At 38.2% G+C, this 23,607-nt stretch overlaps 6 protein-coding genes across 6 annotated transcripts; 3 read left to right on the forward strand and 3 right to left on the reverse strand.

Moving 5' to 3' along the window:
* Window positions 1-23: 23 nt before the first annotated feature.
* On the reverse strand, window positions 24-5,179 carry GCK72_001005 (uncharacterized protein; the record flags this gene model as incomplete). Its single annotated transcript, XM_053722800.1, has 10 exons — window positions 24-662; window positions 713-843; window positions 892-1,213; window positions 1,260-1,494; window positions 1,544-1,933; window positions 1,983-2,656; window positions 2,831-2,947; window positions 2,996-3,201; window positions 4,592-4,656; window positions 5,097-5,179. The coding sequence occupies 10 exons, from the start codon at window positions 5,177-5,179 to the stop codon at window positions 24-26; spliced, it is 2,862 nt and encodes a 953-aa protein (XP_053591445.1).
* GCK72_001006 (uncharacterized protein) lies at window positions 4,483-5,763 on the forward strand (the record flags this gene model as incomplete). Its single annotated transcript, XM_003111310.2, has 6 exons — window positions 4,483-4,599; window positions 4,702-4,881; window positions 4,931-5,024; window positions 5,071-5,248; window positions 5,301-5,520; window positions 5,620-5,763. 6 exons carry the CDS (start codon window positions 4,483-4,485, stop codon window positions 5,761-5,763), a joined length of 933 nt encoding a protein of 310 aa, XP_003111358.2.
* Window positions 5,322-7,359, reverse strand: GCK72_001007 (uncharacterized protein; the record flags this gene model as incomplete). Its single annotated transcript, XM_053722801.1, has 4 exons — window positions 5,322-5,518; window positions 6,062-6,145; window positions 6,409-6,487; window positions 7,279-7,359. 4 exons carry the CDS (start codon window positions 7,357-7,359, stop codon window positions 5,322-5,324), a joined length of 441 nt encoding a protein of 146 aa, XP_053591446.1.
* GCK72_001008 (uncharacterized protein) lies at window positions 6,752-9,665 on the forward strand (the record flags this gene model as incomplete). Its single annotated transcript, XM_003111223.2, has 11 exons — window positions 6,752-6,819; window positions 6,889-7,063; window positions 7,225-7,386; window positions 7,511-7,942; window positions 7,986-8,315; window positions 8,378-8,531; window positions 8,584-8,881; window positions 8,934-9,032; window positions 9,091-9,172; window positions 9,223-9,381; window positions 9,507-9,665. The coding sequence occupies 11 exons, from the start codon at window positions 6,752-6,754 to the stop codon at window positions 9,663-9,665; spliced, it is 2,118 nt and encodes a 705-aa protein (XP_003111271.2).
* A 717-nt stretch (window positions 9,666-10,382) lies between these two features.
* On the reverse strand, window positions 10,383-11,564 carry GCK72_001009 (uncharacterized protein; the record flags this gene model as incomplete). The annotated part of the gene is made up of 4 exons (XM_003111329.2): window positions 10,383-10,691; window positions 10,749-10,970; window positions 11,014-11,380; window positions 11,500-11,564. 4 exons carry the CDS (start codon window positions 11,562-11,564, stop codon window positions 10,383-10,385), a joined length of 963 nt encoding a protein of 320 aa, XP_003111377.2.
* Window positions 11,565-12,839: 1,275 nt separating this feature from the next.
* Window positions 12,840-19,030, forward strand: GCK72_001010 (uncharacterized protein; the record flags this gene model as incomplete). The annotated part of the gene is made up of 15 exons (XM_003111131.2): window positions 12,840-12,886; window positions 12,933-13,021; window positions 13,078-13,148; window positions 13,209-13,556; window positions 13,606-13,831; window positions 13,876-14,138; window positions 14,494-15,120; window positions 15,862-16,641; window positions 16,692-16,823; window positions 16,928-17,011; window positions 17,102-17,599; window positions 17,654-17,771; window positions 18,004-18,632; window positions 18,750-18,905; window positions 18,959-19,030. The coding sequence occupies 15 exons, from the start codon at window positions 12,840-12,842 to the stop codon at window positions 19,028-19,030; spliced, it is 4,140 nt and encodes a 1,379-aa protein (XP_003111179.2).
* Window positions 19,031-23,607: the final 4,577 nt, after the last annotated feature.

Genomic DNA, 23,607 nt, shown 5'->3' on the forward strand with positions numbered 1-23,607 from the left:
ACAGAATATATAAAGAACAAGCATTATTCAGTGATACGTCCCAAAGCGGCTTCCAGTGATCGGCCTGTTCGTTCTAGATGATTTATAGCCATCTCTTGTTTTGAATCCTTCTTTTGTGTCTTTGGCAACATTTGAATCGATAACTTGTCAGTCAAATACACTCGTACAGGTGTCAATCCGTGAATCGTTGGCACTGGCATCTCCATAAGATCGTCATCCAGAGCACTATCGATTTGTCCGATAATGAATTTTATGCGATCTCTAAATTCGATATTGTAGAATTTGATGATATCTACTTTACAAGTGAATTTCCGAGGGGCTTCCAGACGCTCTAAAATTGTCTCTTTCGTGTTCAGATCCGACGGGTTGCTCCCATCCAACAACTGAGCAAACACCGGAACATGTCGATAGATTTGCATTGCTTGCGTCGATTGTCGTCGATATTGTGCCAGTATTTCCGTGAAAGTGATAGGTGATTCATTGATTCGAAGTATCACAAAAACGCAACAAAGGATTATCTGATCGATGTGACGATCCATGAAAACGAGAGTGTCGTTTCGAAGAAGATAATCGAAAAGTGACCAGCACTGTGATTTGCCACGTGTTCCCATTGAAACACGATCCGTGAGCTCTTGAAGGCGACGGGCGGCGGTGAAATACGTCTGGAAAATTATAGATTGAAATGGAAGCTCGCCAACAGCCGACAACTGACTCTCTTCAAAAAGATTCGTAGAGTTCTCGAAGTTTGATTCTGCGGCACGATTGGTCGACCCAACTCATCACGCATGTCTTCATCATCAGGTTTCTTGGTTGGAGAGAATTTCATTGGAGAGTAGGTGTTCACTGAAACAATAGATTTAGAATATATTCTGAATTCCCATGAACGCTCACATTTATCCGCCCAATCCTCCCCAAATTCTGAGAAATTAGTAAACGGACATCTGACTATCATCGGCCACATTGGACTCTCAAATTTCCATGCGTAATAGGTGATAATGCTCTCCTCGATTTTACTGAAATGCTGTATCATCTGCCGACTGAGTCGTTTCTCGTGACTAATCATCAAATCGATCACTTTATGAAACATGAATGGATGACACGCACATAATTTTGCGCTCCATGGGAACTCTCGATCGTAACCGTTCGAGCATAGAACCAACTCGATACAGAAACAGAAGACTGCGCCAAGGAATTCCTCTCGTCGAATTACAGTCTGGAATGATTCATTACCAGTGATGAAAAGTTTTGAATCAACATACCAAAAGATCCTCCTCTCGCACTTTTTTCTTCACTTCAGTCACTATGATTTTCTCTATAAAAATTAGAAAACTTTTCTCCAATTCGTTGCGAAGCTGTTTATGAAATTTGCTCAACATGGATGAATCATTGGTCTCTCCATGTTCTGCGCCCACCGTCCGTTCGAATTTCGATGTCAATTCATCGCATTTCAGAAGGATTGTCGCCATCGGGTTGTCTGACATTCGCTCGCATGCTCTAAAATTTTGAAATTGAACATTCGGGTCGAATGTTTTGAAATACTTACTCTTGAAGCTTCGATGTATCTAAATTCCAGTTTCCAATAATTCGTACCAATCTCTTATGAACCTCTTCTGCTTCGTCCTCATCCGAATATTTTCCAAGTTCCAAACTATACTCAGCACACGGTACTTTCGGTCGCTCTTTGGATTGTGACACCTTTTCGGCTGCCGTTTTCCCATGAGCAATTTTTTCGAGACACTGATTACTGGAGATTGTACTCAAGAACTCAGCGTCTCTGAACGGACGTCCAGAGAATGATTTTTTGAGAACACTTGCAGAAATAAAATCTTCCTTAAAAATTGTCGGAAATCTGTTATGTGTTGGAATGAAGACACGCTCATCGATATTTCCACGTTGCAAGACATATTGGTCGTATGCGAGTTTAGGAACATTTCTGGAATTCTTATTTCATTAATTTAAAATCTATCCTGCAAAAAACTTACATAATCATGTCTCGATCTTCCAAAAAGTCCCAAGACTCCGGCACCCCCGTTTTCTTCATTTTCTTATAAGTGTGGTCATAGAAGTGTCTCGTATCGAGAATACATCCACCGAACTGTGTACAGAGAGCACGAAGAATCGTCGAGTCATTGTCAATCAGACTTCCCACGAACTTTTGATTCAAATGGTGAATAATTCCTTCTTCCATCAAACTCATCTTAGTATAAATTTGATCAATCATGCAGAATAATAACTGATAATTATTAACCAAATCATCAGTTTGCAATCGACTCTTAATCACCAGAAACGATGTCCATATAACCGTGAATAACTCGTGGGACGATGGACAACTATCGGTTCCTTCTTTGAGTTGTTCGAAAATTCCATTGTATACTTTACAGAACTTTTTGAAAATGACACAAGACACGGCGAGTCCTTCCTGAATTCGTCGCAAATAATCCAAGTATCGACGCATCTTTCTCGAGTGAATTATTTCAGCGAATCGAACGGTTTTGTCCATTAGTTCAGCGATGGAAACATCAAACGTATTAGCAATTGTGAGTATGGATACGGGCATTCGTTGAGTGAGAAGACGTGCCGGTTTTCCTCGTCTTTTTATGCCACGTGACAGTAGGTAGTAGTAGATTGCAGAGAGTTGCCAAGCGGATTCGGAACCCTGAAAACATACTTTCAATGTTGAGATTGCACAACTTTATTTTGTCCAGTTTTTTCCAGATACTCTTTGTAAATTACCTCTATTTATTCAGAACAATAAACACCACTTCTATTAGTTTCCCAACAATATAAATAATTCAAACCCATCATTCGTCGTGTTTTGTAGTATACCCACCTCAAGAGCAGCTCGTTGAGACGCATGGTAGTAGATGTCCCATGAAGCGACTGCAATGTCATCGGTGAGATTCGCATTAATACAGCAATTCATAAACTTGGCAGACGGCGGTGGTATCTGAAAAAGACAATACGAATTAAGGCATCCAGATCCCTCCCAACTTACATTACTCTTATCAAAGACACTTTCAGCATCATCATCATCCTCTTCTTCATCTTCTAACGCAGCAATCGGTGATCGTGAATCCTCATCATCGTCTTCTTCCTCATCGTCTCTTTCTTCTTCTTCTCGTGGTTCGCCTCTTTCCAGTTTATCATTTGATGAAAGTTGATTAAATGTCAATGCTCCACTCTGCTCATTATCGTTGTCTTCTGAAGAACAGAAACTATTGGAAAGGCATCATTAAATTTTATCTTTTCTTCAGTCATTCACTTCACTTTTTTGATGATAAGAACTATAAATTCTACTTTTTTTTTCAAATTTCCTTCGGTAATTCTTCTTTTTCCCGCGTTTTATTATAATGGGTGTCGTTACCTTGGCTCCTCCCACTTTTGAACCTCAAAAAACCCACTACAACTACCCAGTGCTTCTCTTATGAATTCTTTTTGAAATCGGACACCGGGTGCGCGGACCCTAAAAGAGAAGAAGAGAGAGTGGAGAGAGTGGGTTTTGGCTCTTCGCTTGACCCCCAATATTACATATATTTTGTTGCACATAATAATAATATTGTGTTGTTGAATTGCGGTGCGGCGGCAGTTGGAATACCAAATACGAATACTTCAATATTCGGAGGGAGAGAAGAGAGGAAGCACCGACACCTTTTCCGTTTTTATAGCTTTTCCCTTTTTCCGTTTCTATTTATTCGTCATCCGTTCACTGGAAGAAAATGAGGAAGCGAAAAATAACTTAAAAACGATACATACATTTTTACAGAGCTGGAAATCAGCTTGCTTCAAAACTATAAACATATCCGAAGCATTTAATGCTCGTTTTACAAGGTTTTCGTGGTCCAAATCTTTAAAAATTAATTAGAATCACGTTGTGATTGCTTTGAAAATGTATAATTTCATATTAATGAAAAGTGTTTATAGTCTGATCTCTATAAATTTCGAAACTTATTGGCTCCAGAAGTTTTTTTGAATCCTTACGAAATAAGAAAGAAGTGAGATACTACTTTCTAAAACCCGGACTACTGATCAGTAAGAATCCGATTGTTTGAGAACTCTTTGCTATAAGCTTCTGACTAGAGCAGATACATGAATAACAGTGCCAAAAGTTGGTGGTTCTACAAAGAAGAAAACTCGAAGCGAATTCATTCTCTCCTTTTCCAGCCATAAACGTTTCATTGCTGAACTTTAACTTTTGTCTCTCTTAAAAGTTCTCCAACTTCGAATCATTCTCTCTATTCTGCTCTTCCAGCTGATTTCCATGCTCTTTACCTGCGTCTCTCTTCCTATCTCATTCTTTTTTCTCCATATATTTCTTCCCAGTATTTGCCCAACACACGTACTATCACAGTGTCAACCACCATATCAGTCGTGTGTCGTCCCCTGCTTCTCCTATTTGCCTCGTTTTTCCTTCTCCTCTTCTCTCGTTTTTCTTTTCTTGTAGAAAGCTTTGTTGGCACTGAAACTGGTATTGATTCCAGGATCATGACACAAGCACCTCCTCAAATGGAGCCGCCTCAACAGCAGCCATCACAGCCACAACAGGCTCATCGAATAGCTGCTGAGCCGGAGCCACGGGTACTATGTGGGCTACCAATTGGGGTGAGTGATCTATAGGTTTCGAAACTGAATTCTGGAACTATCTGGGAGCTAACTGCTCTGGATTTTTTGAATAAACAAATTCAGATTTCTACTTTTTTTCAGGGTGCCGTAGGAATACTCGGTTCGATTCTGATGATTTGTCAAATCTTCGGACTTTTCTATCTATCCCCATTTTTGCTCTACTTTTTCGAAATTTCCATCGGCAGTGCCATGATGTTCATTTTATCAACAGGTGCCAAGCATCGAAAGATTGCTTACATCACTGCATACATGTTATACATTGTAAGTCATTTTATCGAAAAGGAAGAGATTAGTGACGATGGAATTTCAGTCTATGTACACATTCTGGGTGTTCTTCCTAATATTGGGAGCAATTTTGGCGACGGTGTACCTCGTGGATAACAATAACAATATTTGTAATCCAAGTTAGTATGATGAGCAGGAAGTCTTTTCGAACGAAGAATCTTTCAGATCACGAAGATACAGCAACTACTCACAAAGGATGCATCGACTCAAAATTCACGACTGGAGATGTCGAAATGGTGGTGATCTCATGTTTCTTTCTGACTGTCAGTATCATTGTTGCACTTATTCAAATGAGATACTTGATGATTTTGTACAACTTCCTGAGAAGAAACTTGCATCGATTGTGAGTTGATATCACTCAATACCATCAACATAAATTTGCTATTGACTTCCAGACCATCTCATCAAGCCAACAACTACAACGTCCAATATATCGTTCCAACACCAATCAGTCCAAATGGAATGCCACCACCACCAAGATACACAGCGTATGCTGCACCAATGCCACCACAACCAGCTCTTCCGACGAAGCAACCATTACCAAGTGATACGGAGAGCACTCCGACCACCAGAACTGGATCAGTTATTTCTACACCAATTCTTACTATTAGTACTGTAAGTTTTTCGATTATTTCTGGTAAACCTTTTGTGTCGAAACCCATGAAACCGACGCACCAGTATTCAACACTCCTTTCAAATTACGAACACTTTCAGTTGGAACAACAACCCGGAGCCGACAACTTGGCCTTTGGAGCAGAGGATGACCCAACCCGTTCACGTGCTCCTTCCCGTCCGCCAGCATACAGTGACGTCGTTGAACCGGGGCACATAACCATCAGAAGTGACGCCCTTGCCTAATTTCTTCTTGTCATTATTCCTTCCCCACTCCCCGCGTGTATATTATGTTACCGATTGGTTTTTTTTCGTCAATTTTGTTTGTGTGAAAATTGAAATGAAAAATGAACAAATATGTTGCCGATTCGATGTTTTGACCCGATTTTTAGATAGATCAATCAGGTGATCAGCACGTATTCATAATTCAATGGAAACACTTATCAGGAGTTTTTCAACTGATAAAAAAGGAGACTCCGGACTCAAAAAAAGCATTAAAGTTCTAACTGAGAACAAGAACGAGAAAGGAATAGCAATAACTAACCTTGCTTAATGTCCACATCTTTCCTTTTCGGAGCAGGTTGGCCAGAGGTCGCTGAGAATCCACCCAGAGGAAGCTGGTCGTATGCTGAAAGTTAAGATTTGAAAATTGAAAAATTAGAGTGTCAGACAGGAGAAAACGTTTTTAATGTATCGTCACGTTAAAGCATATCTAATGCAATTAAGCGCTACAGGCGCGCTTGACTTAAGAAATATCCAAAATCTGTATCAACTTTCATAAAAAAGAAATACTCGGATTTTAGAATAATAAGCTTTCAGGTGTTCCAAAACGCGCATAACGCGCCCCTGCATCCATACTTCCATTTTTGAGAAATAAACAGAAAACTATACTTTGTTGGTTATTCCTTGACGTGGAAGTTCCTGGTTGATCCGCCGCTCGTTTTGGCATGTCGAGGCTTCGATATTCACACTGCAAAAATTACTTTTTTACTTTTAAAACTTTGAAAACTCATATTCTAAAAATAAAAATTCTAGACGAGCTTCAAAACGAAATTTATAAATATTTTTCAAGAACGCGCTCATTTTTTTCTGGTTGCGCGCGCACTTTATCCATAATATTGTCGGTCGAGCGAAGTTGCACGCGCTTATCTCGTGGCCGAACTTTTCGAGAATTCGGCCGTCTCACTCCGGCTCAATTGCTTGTGACGTCACAACTGTTCGATAACACTGGAAAATGTCCTCTTTTTCCAGTGTTTTGGATGTGACAAAACCGGATTTTGATGTGGAAGCATATGTAGTGAAGTGAGCCATTTTTAATTTTAGGAAAACCTATTTTGGAATTAAATATAATTAAAAATCGATTTTTTCCAGATTACTTCGGGAAAAATCGCTCGATGGATTGGTTAAAGAAGAGGAAGAAATGGTGTCAGCAGTGCGAAGACTAGATTCAGATGTTCATCAAATAGTCTATGAGAATTATAATAAATTCCTCACAGCGACGAATACAGTCCGAAAGATTCAAGACGAGTTCACACAACTCGATTCGGTAAGATTATACTCATGTTAAAAATTGCTTTACAAGTTTTAAGGTTTCTTGTGATAAAGAAATTTGAAAAACTGAGTGGGAAAGAGAACTTCAAAAAGTGATAGAAAATTAGTAAATGAAGGATAAACCTCTGATTTTAAAATTATTTTTTTTTATTCCAGGAAATGAAGTCGTTGAGTCAAAGTATGACAACAATATCCACACTCATCGGAAACCTTGACGGAGTTCTTGGCGAGAAACGTGACGATATTCTTCAACTTGGAAGCTCGTATAAAGTTGTCAACAGTTTGAAGCATATTTTTGATCTTCCGCATGTCTTGCAGGTATTTTTTTTAAAGTTGTTGTACTGGTTGCAACAATTTTAACATTTTTGGAATTTTGATAACTGATTTAGAGATCTAATAATCATGAAACTATATAAATATCATCCAGAAATTATCTTTTCAGAGCGAATTCGACGAGAGAAACTACGGAGAAGTACTCCGAATGTTCAAGTTAGCTGAAGAATCTCTTGAACAATACAAAGATGTTCCAACAGTTCAAACCGTTCTACAAAAAAGCAAGAAGATATATGACATGACTGAAAACCAGCTAATGGATCAGCTACGAAACCCCGCCTCTGGCGCTGAATTAGTATCTGAAGCTGTTGATTTGTTGCTGACGATTGGAAGGGACGAAGATGAAGTACAACAAGTTTTATTGAGATGTTCAGAGCAATCATTGAGAGAAGATTTGAAAGAATTATCATCAAATCATTCGGATGTTTTGGATCTTGTTGATAAGGCTTCAGAGAGTTTTATTCCAAATCTCACGTTGATTGCAACGACTCATGATAGATTATTTGAAGAGAAGAGAGACGAATTGCTAGCGGTTCTTCAGGTAATTAAAAAAAAAAATCTGAAAACCATTATCATATTCCCAGACCGAAATGAACTCCCTTCACGCACTTGTTTCAAAAGTGTTCCTATCCTCAATGGACGCCAAGGATTGTTCGATCGTCGTCCGAGCACTCGACAGATATTTTCGTAAAATCTCCACGTGTCGCCACGTCATCCCGGGACTCGATTTCCTTCCATTGACCATAGAGCTCATCAATGAAGTATCAAAACATGAAATCGATTTATCACTTTTGAGAATCAAGGAAGAATTGAAGAATTCGTTGAATGAAGTAAGAAAAGCATTGATCAATGAGGAGAAGGATCTATCCGGATTGGCGAGCAAGATTGAGCAAGTTTTTGTTCATCAGGTTAAGGTGAGTGTGGACATCTAGACATCTAGACACATAGACCAATCGAAATTGTTTATATTTTCCAGACCGCCCTCGCAAATTTACTCCTTTTCACTGCAAGTGACGTCACATTTGCCAATTTGCCACCTGATGAATTCCGTCAGTCATTTGCTCTCAATGCTCATGAACGTCTACTCGTTCAGGCTTTTCACAGATTTGCAGAGCTTGCTGATGAGTACGGTAAGTGATCTTCTGATAGAAATCGTCATTATCTTCATCGTAAGAATTTCAGAATCCGGCGCCGGCGAAACCCGTTTCATTGATCCACGTGTTCTTCTTGTATTCTCGGTAGCTCTTCAACATTTATCCAACAAATCCGCCGTCTATCTTCTCAATTTATGTCGGGAACAATTCTCATTGACCCCTGAAGAAGGACTGACAGATATCAGTGTAGTCACGTTAGAAGTGAAGTTGAGAGCTCAAAAATTGGTGAGATGCTACGCGGAAAAGACAGGATTGTCGATGGGAGAGACACTGGTGAAGGGATGTACGATGTTGGTTCAACCTGCCGCAACGCCAAGTGCAATACGGTAGGAAATAGAAAAAAATTAAATAATAAAAATCCAAAAATCTTCGTTTTAGAGCTTCGGTCCGTCGTCTTGTCGAAGAAATGAATATATGTGATAGTGAATTGGCTCTGCTTCTTGGTGGAGACTCGAAACCAAAGGAGGCGAGAGTTAGGTATGTAGAAAACGCGCTCAAGATACGCCAGATGCAATTCATAAATCTCTTTTTCTAGCCGCCGCCCGATCACCACTGCTCTCGACGCTGCTCGCGATTCTCTTTGGTGTGAAAGAATCGATTTCCACCTTCAGATTCATGTAAGTTGACATCTCCTTATTGTTCAGGATCCTAATTATTTCACTTTCAGTTCAACCGCGCCTCAATCATAACCGTTATTGTGAAAGTTGTCCTAAAGATTTTCATAGAATCCATTCGACTTCAAACGTATTCGAAATTTGGTGTGGAACAAGTTCAAGTCGATTGCTATTACTTGCAGAGATGTCTGGCAGCATTGGTTTCAGATGAGGTAAGTCAAGGAACTCATTAAAAGTGTGTAGTCTGATTGACTACAAGTAAAACTCTCTTGTTTGCTCACGAACTTTTTTGCATACTTCTATGCAAACAAATAACAGAAAATGATGATTTTTATAGGTTGTTGTCAATTCGATGGTAGATCAAGCACTCTCGTCTGCTCTCAAAAGATGTCAGGATCCCGTTCTCGTCCATCCGTCCCGGCTGGCTCAACTCTGTGAGGCACCTCCTGCGTCTGCTAATCGGCCGAGTTCTCAGGCATCTAGTCTTGGATATTAAACCTCGAAATTTAGAATTTTTAATTTATTGCATGTTGATTTATTGGTGTCAATTTGATGTAGTTTCGGTTGTGTAGTTATAGTTTATGGCTCGACGGGTTTTGTATATAATATTTATTTTCTCTAATTTATTGATTTTCAAAACAAAATGTTTAATTACCTTTTTTATTGATTGTTCAACTACTGAGTATCTGCTCGTAATTCCAATTTACTTGACAGCTGGGGAAACCTGGCGAAGGAAGGCGACGACACGGGACTCAATCGTGGGAAAATGTGAGTTGTAATTGTTTTTCTATTGAAAGCTTGTGAGTTTTAGAAGTTAGTGAGTGGATATATAAATAGAAAAATCAATAACGATAGGTACATGGGAAAATGAATGAGCCAAATGAGTTATATTTGACAGTAATCTAAATAGTTAGTGAGTAAGTCAATTAACCAGCCAATCGATTTCCATATTAGTTTACTTGAGGTTTTATTTAGACTTCAATCAATTTGTATAATTTTCTGAGGTTTTTCTCACTTTTTATTCTTTTTGATGGTTATTGAACCTAGGAATTGTCGATCTCAGGAACTCTCTAGAAAAGTTGTTTATCTAATACTTTTCTTAGCACACGTCGCATAACCCTGATCGGAATATCTCTCTTTTCGAATAAAAATCTCAAGACTTCACCGGAAAATCATTTATTTACATCATCATTCACAGAAATCTCTTTCCTAATCAAGTGGCATTTTCAGTCCTTCTATTAATCGGAATTACATTAACAACCAACTTTGTAATTGTCTTATCTCCTCTTATCATCTCTTGTGCTTTCCTCTTTGCTTCATATATTTTCATTTTGAATTCTCTTCTCCTTTGACGTCCTTCTGATACAGATCCACCTCCAAAGATGATCATTTTCCAAGTTTTCAATTTCTTGAATTGAATCGATAATATCGTATCAACATTAGTTCGATTACACAACAAATAAGATCCTTGGATCACGAATGGAGTCGTTGAAATATCGGTGAGAACGAATGTAGTGAATGCCTGAAAATTATTTGCTAAGCTCCGCCCACAAGTTTGAAAAAGTGGGCGGAGCCTTACCCAATCGTAATCAAATCCTCGTTGATAAGTTAGCAATAAAATTGTGGAAATCGCAAGTAATTTGGTGACAACAATGAGAAGTGTCTGATAGAATATGTACTTTTCTGGGCTATTCGAAGAGTCTGCTGATGTCATTTTACTCCATTTTCTGATTTTTATGAACATTATAGCGTAGAGAACGGCGGCGAACATGACTAGCAAGTCACCAGCTAGGTAGATTCTCTAGAAATTTTGAATTTTTCGAAGAATCTGATTCTCAACTTACCACATAAATGAAGTCGACAGTTGACGAGCAATCCTCATACTTTTCAGTTAAATTCATCACTCGTTCCGTCTTATTTTCGAATTTCAAAAATGATGTTCTGGCGAAAGAATCAGTTCCACAAAATAATTTGACAATTTTCGAAGCGACTTGAATGAAAATATAAAAACCGTAGAGTATTCTCAACCAGAGTTTGAATGATTTCGGATCGATTGAGATCACTTTTTTGAAATTGGGAAGGAATAAAATCAAGAATCTTCTGACTGCCAAAACGAAAAGAAGCACATTTTGAACACTTGTTACAGTAATCGCAACGAAATAAACGAAGAAAAATGAGACGAGAAGAACACTTCCAGCAGCTGGGAGGTCACTGAATTTTTAGTCTTCGTTAAGTTTTGAATGAGTGTTTTCGTAACTGCGCTTCATCGAACCGAGTAAACTGTAGAGTTCGGTAGAGCGCAGTTGCGGAAGCGTCACTTTCAAACTTACAAAAAAAGCCAAGAAATAATTGTAATCGAAGTGGTAACATAGATATAGAATTGCATGGAGCACATTACCGAATAAAAATGTTTTGTGATGGGGTAGAAGTAGGCCTAGAATTGGAAAAATATAGGAAATTTCGAATATTAACTTTTTTCGGGCTACAGAAAAAATTGTTTCAGGGGTTTTGAACACACAGTTAGACCTACCCGAATTTAAATAGCTAGCTACGAAATGAGGAGGGGCAAATTTTTTGACCCTACTGTCCCCTCTCAAAGTCTCCTATCCCTCTTTCAACTCACCAATTTCTCAGTCTTCCTATTCAATCGATGCACATAAACATAAAGAGGAAATATGATAAGAATACTGACTAGATAGATCAAAAACCCGCAACCACCGATCCCTCCAATCAATAAATAGGTCGATGGTATTTCCGATAAATCGAATTTTGATGCATTCTCATAACTCATTGTCACGAGATATGAATTCAAGAAAGAAACAAGTAACCTGATTTGTATGAAATTTAAAGTTGGAAAATGAGAAGTTTTGACAGATTTCTCAACATTTTCAGCTGCTCTCACTGACGTCAAGGGATACTTTGAAATTGATTGTTTTTGGGGAGAGAATTGCAGCTGACATAAATAATTTTGTTCTGCAAAGTTTAGAGGGAGCGTTGATCAGATTGGGATTAAATAATACAGTAACCCTCCAACCTACAGTAAGACAATCCTTATTTGGAATTATTTTGAAATTAGGGAAGATAACATTTATGATACTACTACTGTAACCTAGTTCTATTGTATCCTAGTCTTACAGTAATCTTCATTCTACTGGAACCAAATCCCCTTGATGGGACTACTGTACTTCCACCCTGTACTTCATTCCTCTGTTTCATTTCGAAACTCTTTGCAAAATAAATTGAAAGAAAACAACTCCGTACCAGTTACCCCCATATCGAATAAATAACTTTTTCTCTAATTTCAGACAGACACCCAGGCGGCGCCTCTCCCTTTCTCTCCCCTCCCTTCACTGACTATTCTTATCATCATTCTACTTTTTTTGTTCATTTTACATTGTGTGCTCTCAATAAAAATGTTCAATTTTTTTTTCATTTTTTGGGATTCTTCTATTTTTTTATATAGTTGTTATAACTATTCGGATACTTGCTGTTTTTCAAGACTCTTTTTATTCGAACTGAAAAATTTCGTTGTTTTCTTTTTTCAGATTACGCAGTTCAAGTGTAAAAGGTTTAATTCAAACGTTTGGAAAAAGAAAATTTGATCTACACCCAAACAAAAAGTTTTAAAATGAGCAGTGGTCGGTACAAAGGAATAAAAAGATGCAGGAGTATGCCGACGATAGACGACGAAGTAGTTGGAGACGTCATCAAGAAACAGTAAGTTCTACAGTACTCCCTTATTCCCAACAGTAACCCGTTTCAGAGTCGCCGCCGTAAAGAAAATGACAAACAAAATAAACACATCAAAAAGAGAGTATATGGGACGGAGAAGTCTCGGAGTGGCCACGAAAGGTTGGTTTATTTTAGGTTTTTTGCTTCATTTCGCTAATGAGATTCAGGATTTTTAGTGAAACGGAAGAAGAGCAAGACCGAGAGGGATAGAGATATACAGGATGACATGTATGATGAAGACTATAATGTAAGTTTTCCGGATTTTGAGACAATTTTTTGTAGAATTAAAACTCTCTAATTCTTCCAGGGCTCCTCAACATCGTCCTCCTCTTCCCGCCCCTACCGATGCATTCCAATTCTCGAAAGATCCAATCGAAGCTCTCACAACTATCTCCCATCCGTCGAGTCCAGTTCTAGTGACAGTGACCGAGAAATCCGTCGTCCTCCACTCCTCTACAGTACTCTTTTGACGTCTCCTCCGAAAACTTTATCGATCGATTCGTTGACAGATCAATTTGATCAGATAGAAGTTACTGATCGGAGTAAACTTCATCTCGAGATCTCTCATTTTTTGAAAAAAGCGGACGGAGAGAAGAAGAAACAAATGCAAATGTCACAGAGAATGATGAATTGTCCGCAATTTGGACAGACTATGGTAGGGACTAGTGGGCGTGGCTTGACTGATTTGATCTATTTGTTTTCAGAGACTGATTGTAGAAGAAAGTGAACACACTAGATATACATTTGAAAACATTCTATGGTTGATTCTCAAAGCATATTTCTCTGTGGGAGCAAACGGAAGAGATATAATAATTGGGAAGTCTGAATGGATGGCTGAGGATGAGAGTATAGCGAAGGCAAGGAAACAGTATATGATGGTGATGGATATGATTAAAGAATTCAAGTTTGAATTCATCAAATGTGATAAAGGTGAGTTGGTGACTTGCTGCTGACATCGAAATCACTTGTTCCAGACGACTCCTCCTTCGATTCTCTCAACCGCCGAATGGAATTCTCCCCGGATTACTGTGAAAGTCTTCGAGAAGCCAGGAAAAGAATCACTGATATTCTAGATAAATATGACACTCTTGTTGAGTTGTTCCCAAATCAGACTGCTTTATGGAAAGTTGTTGAGCTCGATAGAGGAGAGGCTGAGAAGAAATTACTGGAAGGGAGGATGACTTCGATGAGAGTTTGGTTGAATACGTTGAATGATATGGCAGATAAATTTAAAGTGGTGAGTGGGAGAGAACACGTAGAAGGGGCTAGTCATCATAGTTGCTGGAAAATAGGATCCCGGAATTCCGAAATTCCGGGGTTTTTTTTTTCATTTCGGTTCCGGATTCCGGTTTTTTGAGTTTCCTATTTCCGGAATCCAGTAGTTAAAATTTTTTATTTTTTAGGTTTAAAAGACGACTATAGTACTTTTCCGGTTTTGATACTTAAAAATAGTTTTGATACTTTATTTATTATAAAAAAAAAAGAAAAATAATTTGGTCTCACAAATTTAGCAAATCATTCGGAATTCCGGATTCCGGAAATCGAAAAAACTCAATCCGTACATCTATGACCATCTAACTAAAATGTTCCAGCTCGGCGCCCTATTTGAAGTTGAATCCATGAACAATCATGAATGGTTCCGCCCCCTCGACGAAGACAACAAGATATTCGCTCTGGAAGATGTACGTGTCGTATTTCTGGAGTATGTAAAGAAGAGTCTAAACCTGAAAGGAATGAAAAAAGTGTTGAATCGAGTGGAGAAAATCATCGAGCTGACACTCGTAAAAACAGCGATTCTGATGCAAAAACCGCCTCAATCATACGCGGAAGCCACTGCCTCTCGTGGATCATCATTCCCATTCAGTCAACTAATGAAGGATAGATACGGGGATATGGCACAATGGAGATTCTGTAATGCACTTTCTCACTCTCTGAATCTTCCTCCTCTCACTCATCTTTTCTTCTTTCTTGTCGCTGTTCCCATGCAATTAGTTGTCCATTGGTTAGAGATTCGATCAGCAACTGAACCACCAGACTCGTCTCTTCTCGATGAATTGACATTCGATGCAATGATTACTGATTCAAGAGATTGTGTTGAGGAGGCTGTTCGGATTAAAAAGAACTACTCGACGATTCTACAGTCGATGTGTTCGAAGTGCGCAATGCCCGGATTTTTGTATCCATTGAAGTATACCACTTATGTTTTGGATGTTTTCAAGGTAATGGTCTTTTCTTTTGACACTGGAATGTTTAAGATGGCCTAGGAAAGCAAAATCTTGGTTTTCTAGACTAAAAGAGATCAATTTTGATTCAAAAATTTCCAAAAACTGTTTTTCATGGCCTAGAAGTACTCCTTAACAGAAACTAGTCCACTTAGAAATTGAAAATTGAAATTCAGTCTTACCATCCGACAAAAATCAGACATCCGGATTCCGGAATTCCTCAATTCCGGGTTTTTCTATTAGGCTCCGGATCCCGGGTTCCGAAAAATGAAAAATCTCACTCCGGTTTTCTGAATTCACGATTTCCGGAATCCAGAAGTAAAATTTTTAAATTTTTATTGAGCTTAAAAGACGAAAATAGTACTTCTTTTTCGGTTTTGAACCTTAAAAGTAGTTTTAAACTTCATTTTTCATTAAAAATACTCGAAAAAATGACTTGGTTTTGCAAATTTAGCAAATCATTCGGAATTCCGGATTTTAAAAATTTTGTTCCGGTTCCGGATTCCGGAAAATTTAAAATTTCATTCCCATTCCGGATTCCGGTTTTCGGAAATCAAAAAATGACATTCCGTACAACTACGATACAGACATCGTGCAACCTAATCTGAACAAAAATATAGTCGGACAGAAAGTGAGACACACGGACATCCGATTAAACTGGCACGAATAAATATATCTTTCTAGATATTTGAAAACTCTTCCTTATAATTTTCTCTCCAAAAATCAATATTCTTTCAGAAATACATCCACTACGTAAAATGCTGGTCTAACTGCGACACAGTCCGAAAAGAGCCAACTCTCCTGTTCTCTCGTCTTGAAATGGAATGGACTTCGGCTGTTCAATGTGCTCAATCTGTGAAATCTGCTCTCGGACTTCTCTGTATCACATATTGTGATATCATTGAGTCACTTATCAAAGAAGTCGTCGAGGAATTCGCAATTGAGCAAATTGAAGAAATCAGAAATCGATACAATGATCCAGTTGAATCAGAGAATGACGATGATGATGATTATGAGTTGGAAGTTCCCGGATCTCCACGTAAACCAATTCTCCGTCATCAATCGAATCATCAATTCATGTTAGAGATAAATCTATTGATTAGAGAAGTCAAAGAACGAGAACTTCGGATATTCTCACTCCTCCGAATCACTCTGAATGACAGTCAAGATGCAGTTGGATACACTCTCCGACCGGATATCGACCGAACCAGAATGTTCAATGAAATGATTCCAGACTTTTGTCTGATTCAATTGGTTATGTCATCTGGAGAAGAGGATCAATACGATGACAACGACTTGGTGAATCTTCCGATCGTCCTGTTTGTTTATCGGACTACGGTAGATAAGTCTTACGTGGAAACATGCATGTTAGCTATATCAGAAGGACGGAAAATCGACGATGGATGTATTGTTATCGTGCCGGATAAAGATTTCGAATTGCAAAAACATTGGAAAGGACGAGTTGTGAAGATTGAGATTGACGAAGAGACGAGAATTTGTTATAGGTTTTTGAGAGAAGTGAGTGGGATTCGTGAAATAGAAAAAACTGATTCTGTAACTATTTTCAGGACATGACACTCTGCTTGGCAAGTGCAAATATTCGTGCAAATATCGAACAAAAGTATTCGAAATTTTTGAAATGTGTCGCACCGGCGTGCTCGTCGAACTTCATTATCAATTCTAGGATTCAGACATTGACGGTAAGCTGCTTTCTCTTAGCAATCGCGCTCCATTGAAACCACCGTTTTCCGCAAAAGTGGGCGGAGCCTGCTGACAGTTTGATCTAAAAATTATATTAATCCAGGAAAATGCACTGTTGGAACATCTGGATGAGGAAGGTAGACGGATTTCAATGCTTCTTGGGAAGCTAGGAGTTGGACAACATGAGGTAAGTTTACTGCGTAGCGACTCAAACCTTACTCTGTCGATACGGAGTCCGATAAAGCAACTAAGTACAACCAAAATTTAAAAATTACAGGAACGAACCTTGTCCAGCCTAGGATTCAAACTGGAAAAACATTTTCTCGTCGCCTTCCAAATTCACCGTGACGTCGCGAAGGTTGTCAGTGACTCATTTATGGATGAACTTGGAAGTAAAATGATCGAAAAAGCACTTATGTTGACTCGACAGTGGATGAAATATGTCCAACTCAAAAACTCAGTTCCCTCTCCAACTCTTCCTATGTGGGCGATTCCTGGATTCACTTTTCTTCAATTCATCACTGAACCGAAATGGAGTAATCCAGAGATAATGACTGATGAGCAGCACAAAGAATTCAATGATCTCGTGAAACAATTCGAGGCGAAGATCATTTTGTCTTCATCGAATATGAGCACTCCAATTGTTCCGAAACAGAGAATGACACGATCGACTAGCTCGAAGACGTCGTCCTCGTCGATGGAGAATCAGAAGAAGAGCAAGAAGGAGAATCAGATGTTACGCCTGCAGGAGTTGGAGGATAAGAGACATAAAATTGTGAGTTGGATATCTCCTCATCTCGGATACCTTCATTATCTTATTTTCTTTCAGGATCTTGATAATCGACAGGCTGGAAGAGTGGTAACTGATGATAGTCACTTTGTCTTAGCGACTGATCGAAAAGTTGTCACTAGAGCGCCGTTCCTGTTTGCTCTTCTTGACGAGATAGGTGAGTTTCAGAGCTTTACTGAAACAAAACTGTGAGGAATGGTTAAACAAGGCTCCGCCCACTTAAAGGAACCTAAACTTTAAAAAAAGGTGTCACAATGAGTGGTCGGATCCTAAAAGTCAAGTAGCAGTGTTTTTTGCACAGACCATTTCACTAATCTGTTTGAGAACAAAAAACCCTAAAAATTGACGTACTGGATTTACAGAAATAACTCCTAAATTACTTTTTCCAGCCGCCGGTACATTCGGAGTGGTTCACCGTGCAATGGATATCACATCTCATCGTGTCATCGCAGCAAAAGTGATGAGAATCCGACGTGAAAACCACAAAGCGATCGAATCGGAAATCAATATTTTCCGCCAACTAACTCATGAAAATCTAGTGAAATATTACGGAGTTGAAGTGGAAGATAGTGACGTCATCATCTTTATGGAATTCTGTTCCGAAGGAACTCTCGAGAGAATATGTCACGGAAGGATGGATCTGAAAATGGTGCGACAGTACACGCATAGTCTTTTGAGAGCAGTTCAATACCTTCACACCCAAAAAATCATCCATCGTGATATCAAACCGGCAAATATATTTTTGGATAAATGCACTGTTTTGAAGTTGGGAGATTTTGGAAGTTCATCTCGACTCGTGGAGACATCTACAGTATACGGAGAGTTCCAAACGACAGCTGGAACACCTCAATTCATGGCTCCAGAGATATATTCGTATGGAGAGAAAGATGAAGTGACTGGAAGTTATAGTGGATACGGTAGAAGTGTTGATATATGGGCAATTGGTGGTACGGTAGTCAATATGATGACTGGAAAACTACCGTTCGAAGGACAGACCAGACACCAGATCGCGTTTGCGGTGAGTTTAATTGTGCTGTAAGAATCGGTGACCTAGAACTTCAAGCAATTAGAAAGCTAGTCTCCACAAAACGATACTAATAAAATATGCCCCTCCTAACCTATAAACATTTTCCAGATCTGTTTCCGAAAACAGAAACCAATCTACCCGGAGATTGCGAACGAACGTCCGGATGTCCGTTCATTCCTTGATAAATGCTTTGAATTCCAAGCAGCTGATCGTGCAAATGCATCAGAACTCCTACAGACAACATTCGCAAATGTGAATGTATCCGTAAGTGGAAAACCTAGAAAACATTCGGAAATATTCTTTTATTGAATATTCAGGATGAATATCACTTCCCGGATTACCACTCACAGACATCGAAAGACACTTCTAATTCTTATTTCTTTGTTTGATTTTTCAGTATTTTTCAGTATTTTTTATTTTCAAACTTTGTATTTATTTCCTCGAAATCTCAGTTCATTTGTAATTGTCATTGTGTATATACTTTGTTTTCTATGCAATCAACATGTGATATCTCTATGTCAAAACTACAGTACCTCTCCAAATATGATTCGTGTTTTTCCCTCTCACTTTCTACTTGCAATATTGTTCAAATTTATGAATCTAATGGCATTAATAAATTATTTCTACTTACTTTTTAATGAAAAAATCTCTTAATGATGGTGCTAATGCAGACTTTCTGGTTGCGATAGGAAGAATTTCACTATAAACTACGGTGTGCACCTTTAAATGTGAGTACTGTAGTCTTGATGAAGAGACTGGTACTGGTCCATACGTAGTTATGACTATAATATTTTTAGAATTGACATGGAGAACGTAGTGAGAATAGAATACGTATCTTTGATAAGTATTAGGAAAAAAGTTGGGTCCCGACACGAAATCTACAGGGACCATAATTTTATCCACGGCCAGAATTAGACTTTTGTGAATGGTAACAATGAGGTGAGCTTACTGTTTTCCAACATCTATCCAGTTTTTTTTTTAAATAAGAGTTCACTCAATATCATTACTAGCTCGTATCACGAAACTTTGGTATGTGCCTTTAAAATAGGTTACTGTAGTTTTCCTGGCGAGACCCAAACTTCACCAAACCTAGTCATGATTGTACTGATTCGAACGCTGTTGATTTCAAACAAAATGCGAGAATTTTTGTTTTCAAGATATCCAGGTGAAATTTAATTTTTCGTAAGAAATGAGAACCTTTCTAAAACATCCTAAGGTTACTTTCTATTCCTGGAACCCTCTCTATCTCCTCCTCCCAAACAAAAAGTGTATATCTCATGATCGAATAAAAACCTCCTAACCATGTTTACCTTCTCCCTTGTCTCTTATTCTTTTCCTCCACCCTATCCTCTATCCATTTCCTTTTTTTTCCTTGGAAGCCATTTCGTTTTCCCTAATTACCCCAATGGGGGCTCACTTCTTTTTGCCTCCTTTTTTCCCCTTTTTTCTCTTTTTCGACCAGTTTTTTGTTGTGTTCTCTCATTCATTTTCCTTCATTATCTTGTTTCAAAACACATGTTATTTTGAGAAGAACTTTCCCGAATTTTGACGATTATTGGTGATTTGTTGTTGTGCTTCACATAGTTTTCACTTATTTTGTTTGGAGAAAAACAGAATCTTTTAAATTCAAAAAATGTGAGAGGACGTTTGTAGCTGTGAAATTTGAACTCTAGATATTCTGAAGGTATGTAAAGATCTAGAATTCTTCTTTCAAGTTGACACAGCTCTGAATCCAGAATTCTCTCGACGTCGGAACCGTTTAAATCCTTAAAATGGGCTTGAACGTCTTCTGAATCCTTGGGTCTAGGATAATAGTCGATTCGGAATCAAAATATTTCGAAGCTGCCTATTTTTCATACATCTTGGTGCCGAATAATTAGTTGTAAAACTCATGGTTTTGGATTGTCAGAGTTTGGAAGAGTCAGGGTTTCAAACCATCAAAGTTGCTAGATATCCCAGTTTCGCGTTTTGCAACATGATTAATTATAACTAAATGATTCCAATAGTGTCGAAATGTCTCGGTTCTGAAACATCTGGTTTCAAAGTGTCCCAAGTTTTATAACACTTTGGTTTCAACCTTTCCCTGTTTAAAAGTTTCAAATATCCCAAAGCCGAGTTCGAAATTTAAAATGAAAAAAACGATGATTTCGAAAAAAAAGAGGAAATTCTTCATCTAGAATTCCTGAACCTCGATCACCGAAAGTGTACATTTTTACATGTGAAGCATTTTGTGAATACGTGAATACAAAATGAAAAAAGCTACAAATTCTCGAGAATCGAAAACTAAAAAGAGACAGATTCTCTCTCTTTTTCCAGTTTTTCAACACTAAAAGTATTTGTTTTTTCTTTAGTTTCAACTGAACATGTGTGCTCTCTTCCTCTCTTTTTTATTACATTTAATGATTGACAGACGTATTGAATTGTAGTAAAATAGAAAAGAATTCAGGGTTCAGAAGTTGCTTTTTCGTTTCAATTCTCATGTTTTTTTGTGCTCCAGAATTAAAAATATTACTGAGAAGCTCTTTTTGCGGTGTGGTGATAATCTATGGGTACTGCTTTCAGTTTGTACAGAAAATTATCTGACTGGAAAATCACATTTCGGGCCGATAGAAGTTCGAACGAACTCTCTCCAAAGTTATAAAAAAGTGATGAGTCAACTGAAAAATCTCACGTTGTGTGGTGAATCTTATTTCGATCTTATCTCTCGACACTTGTCCGACTGAGGCCACACTCATTAATCAATCTCAGAGGGGAGGATATCAGGGAAACTTGTGCAACCTGTGACGACATTCTGTAATATACTGACAGTCTGAATTTGAGAGACCTATTTGAGTTTTAAACTTCCAATTCTGAGGGTGTTAAAACTCTATTCATAACAAGTGATTTGACTTTCCGAAATCGTTAGCACGAGCTTATGGCGCTCTTAAAGGTGAACTGAAGTCAATTTTTTTTCCTCCAGATTCTGAAACTTCAGAAAATTCTATTAAACTTTCATCATTAGAGCATATGCTAAAAATCGCTCTAAACGCCACAATTTCAGTTCTCCCGACTCAAAAGGAGCCCTCGTGGAAGAGTTTTACCACGCGAGTTTTTTCTACCGTGTAGTCCTCTCGGACAAAATTATTTCTCAATTCCTTGTTTCCTCGATTTTTTCAACAAACTTTCGTGTTTTTTCAATTTATATCGCAAAAAAAGAAGAAAATCTACAAAAATTTTTTGGAAAAAGTGAGAAAACGATGAATGAGAAATTATTTTGTCCGAGAGGACTACACGGTAGAAAAAACTCATCTGGGAAAACTCTTCCACGAAAGGTATTTTTGAGTCAGGAAATGATAAAAGTTGCTCAGAATTTTCTGAAGTATCATAATCTGAAATAAACAAAATATGCCTTCAGTCCTCCCTTAAAACACAAAAACTACAGTAACCCACTCATTTTTGCAGCAAGACTCATCTAGCCTAGATTCTCGGTGACCGAGCCAATTGAGCATTTTGCATTTTCAATTCTTGAACTCTGTTGAAAATGACCTGATTGTCATCTTTCCAGTGATAAAATTTAGGCTTCCTAATCTCCTCCCCAATCCTGAATGCACTCTTCAAACCATCAAAAATCATATCCATCCAACTCCAAAAAGCGTTGTCTTGTCACTAAACGATTCCATTTCTTTTTGACATCTCTGTTATAAAAGTACACAAACAAAGAGAATGTGTTCTTCTCAGAAATTCGCCACTTGTCTGTCATTTTTTGTGTGAATTGGTCCTTTGGGAATGAAAACAAAATTTGAAACTAACTATAGGCGTGTTTTCCCTCGGACAAACTTCCTGCTGATACCCAAATTTTCGAGAAAAGTTCGTTTGACAAAAAGAAGAGTTTTTGGAAATGAAGTTTTAGGTCGGTGGGCAGGAATTTTTTTTTGGAAAATAGTCAAAACTCGTGTTTTTTGGACGAATCCAGGGTATCGTTTTGAGAACTCCTATTCAATTTTAGAGTCATAAAAATATCTTCGTTCTCATCAATCAGCCCTCCAATATAACTGATTGCTTTCCCTGATAATCCGAGATAATCCAGGTGTTGGAGTTCTCAGTTGTCTTATGAGATGTAAATATGTAGTGGGGCGTGTCGTAGTTCCAGTCCATACATTTGTTAGAATAGGGAGGTGACAGGGTTATTGAGAGAATTTCTTCCTAGTTTTCGTGTTTGTAGTGCTGATTTTTGTCAGAAACGGTTGTTTGACTGCTAGGCATAAAACTGGAAGGCTTTCACTAGTGAATTAAAAAAAAGGTAGGGCTTACTTCGTACCTGTCATACTGAAAATATTCTATTTGATAGGGCTCAGCGTGCCTGATTGTAGTTATCAGATCAATCATTTCGTGCACAACCAAATTTACAAAATTTTTGTCCTGAGTTTATACAAATTCGCTGTGTTTTGATTTTCAATGGGCAGTCTTAGGTAATGGTCGATACTGAGTATTAAATAATCTCGTTGATTCGAAAGTTCCAGTTCGTGATTTGATCTAGAATCAAACCTGTGAGCAGATCAAAATGTTGAGACTGTTTTGGAGTTTGAAAATAGACTTAGGAACTAATTTGAAAAGGTCTCCCATTGAGCAAATTACCTGTGTCCACCGGTGGAATTTAGTTAACAGAAAATATGTGGCACATCTGTAACTCACTAGAAACTTGGCACTCCGCAACACCTGAAATTTTACCATATGTACATCTAACCAAAATATCTTAGAACCCTGCCTAACTTGAATTATTTCCGACCTTCCAGAACTCTCCTACAGTAGCCTCACTTCTTCCCCTTTTTTCTAGAAAAAATAGTTCTCGGCTCTCATAATGAACTCATTATTTTCCCCGTCCCTCCCTACCGAAATGACATTTTTTACCCTTTTTCTCATTATGGTTCTCATGTTTTCTTTCTTCGTTCTTCTCACTAGTTAGTTCTCCGAAACCATTTTCTTCCGT

The sequence above is a fragment of the Caenorhabditis remanei genome, chromosome I (genome assembly GCF_010183535.1).
Source record: "Caenorhabditis remanei strain PX506 chromosome I, whole genome shotgun sequence".
In the NCBI taxonomy this organism is placed as follows: Eukaryota; Metazoa; Nematoda; class Chromadorea; order Rhabditida; family Rhabditidae; genus Caenorhabditis; species Caenorhabditis remanei.